This window comes from Osmia bicornis, chromosome 5, assembly GCF_907164935.1.
Source record: "Osmia bicornis bicornis chromosome 5, iOsmBic2.1, whole genome shotgun sequence".
Classification (NCBI taxonomy): domain Eukaryota; kingdom Metazoa; phylum Arthropoda; class Insecta; order Hymenoptera; family Megachilidae; genus Osmia; species Osmia bicornis.
The window spans coordinates 10,970,665-10,971,496 of record NC_060220.1 but is presented as its reverse complement, the minus strand read 5'-3'; the positions used below and the strand labels follow the sequence as shown (position 1 = coordinate 10,971,496).

The 832-nt window shown below is 41.0% G+C and overlaps 1 protein-coding gene across 1 annotated transcript; it reads right to left on the bottom strand.

The window, feature by feature from the left end:
- Positions 1 to 277: 277 nt before the first annotated feature.
- LOC114882388 (DNA translocase FtsK-like) lies at positions 278 to 832 on the bottom strand. Its single transcript, XM_046285618.1, has 3 exons — positions 767 to 832; positions 532 to 681; positions 278 to 460 (listed from the first exon to the last, which is right to left on the bottom strand). Exons 1-3 carry the CDS (start codon positions 830 to 832, stop codon positions 278 to 280), a joined length of 399 nt encoding a protein of 132 aa, XP_046141574.1.

Genomic DNA, 832 nt, shown 5'->3' with positions numbered 1-832 from the left:
TAAAATAAAATAATAATATGAAAAAAAATTTTAATAATTAAAATAAAAGAATAATAATTAAGTTAAGTAAATAAAATAGTAATTAGAAAAAATTGTAATTAAAATAAAATAATAATATGAAAAAAAAAATTATAATATTTACAATAGAATAATAATAATGATAATAAACTAGGTCTGTAATAATAGTTCCTGAAATCAAACAAATCATATTTTTATATTATCTTTGTCGTTACAAGTTGTTACCTTGTCATATACAGATATTATCGTCATACTCACTTCAAGTGTGCCGCCCGCAATAGGGACCACAGGTACTGTGGTCCGCGCCGCAGTCGTGCCTATACCCGCAGTGGCCGCTGCAGTGACTGCGGCTGCCGCAGTGACGGTGCATGGTTTGCCGCCACATCCGCTTTGCCTCTCGGCGGCGTTGCCGGATCAGCCGCTGCTGTTCTCCGCCGTATGCCTGGAAAAATAAATATAATGTTATTGTTCATAAACAATGAATAACAGAAATAACGTAAAAAAGCGACTTACGCTGGGCTGTTCCGGCGCGTAGAGCCCGGCTAATTGTGACTGGTGCGGCTGATATTCATACGGCTGCGGCTGCGTAGCCTGAGGCTGCGGCAGTACGTACGGTTGCGGCGGCTGGTGCTGCGGCTGCGGCTGCGGCGGCTGGTGCTGTGGCTGCAATAATAAATATTATGATATCATGTATAAACAATAAATAGCTGAAATAACGTATACACATGAACGCAAAAAAACTACTTACCATAAGCCCAGCATGTTGCCCCTTCATGTCTCGCACTTGCTGCCGCAGGGCTGTGATTTCCGCCAT

Coding starts and splice junctions, on each gene's coding strand:
- LOC114882388 (XM_046285618.1), bottom strand. CDS start 832: ATGGCGGAAATCACAGCCCTGCGGCAGCAAGTGCGAGACATGAAGGGG. Junction 682..766: donor GGCAACATGCTGGGCTTATG/GTAAGTAGTTTT, acceptor TTATTATTGCAG/CCACAGCACCAGCCGCCGCA. Junction 461..531: donor ACGCGCCGGAACAGCCCAGC/GTAAGTCGCTTT, acceptor TTATTTTTCCAG/GCATACGGCGGAGAACAGCA.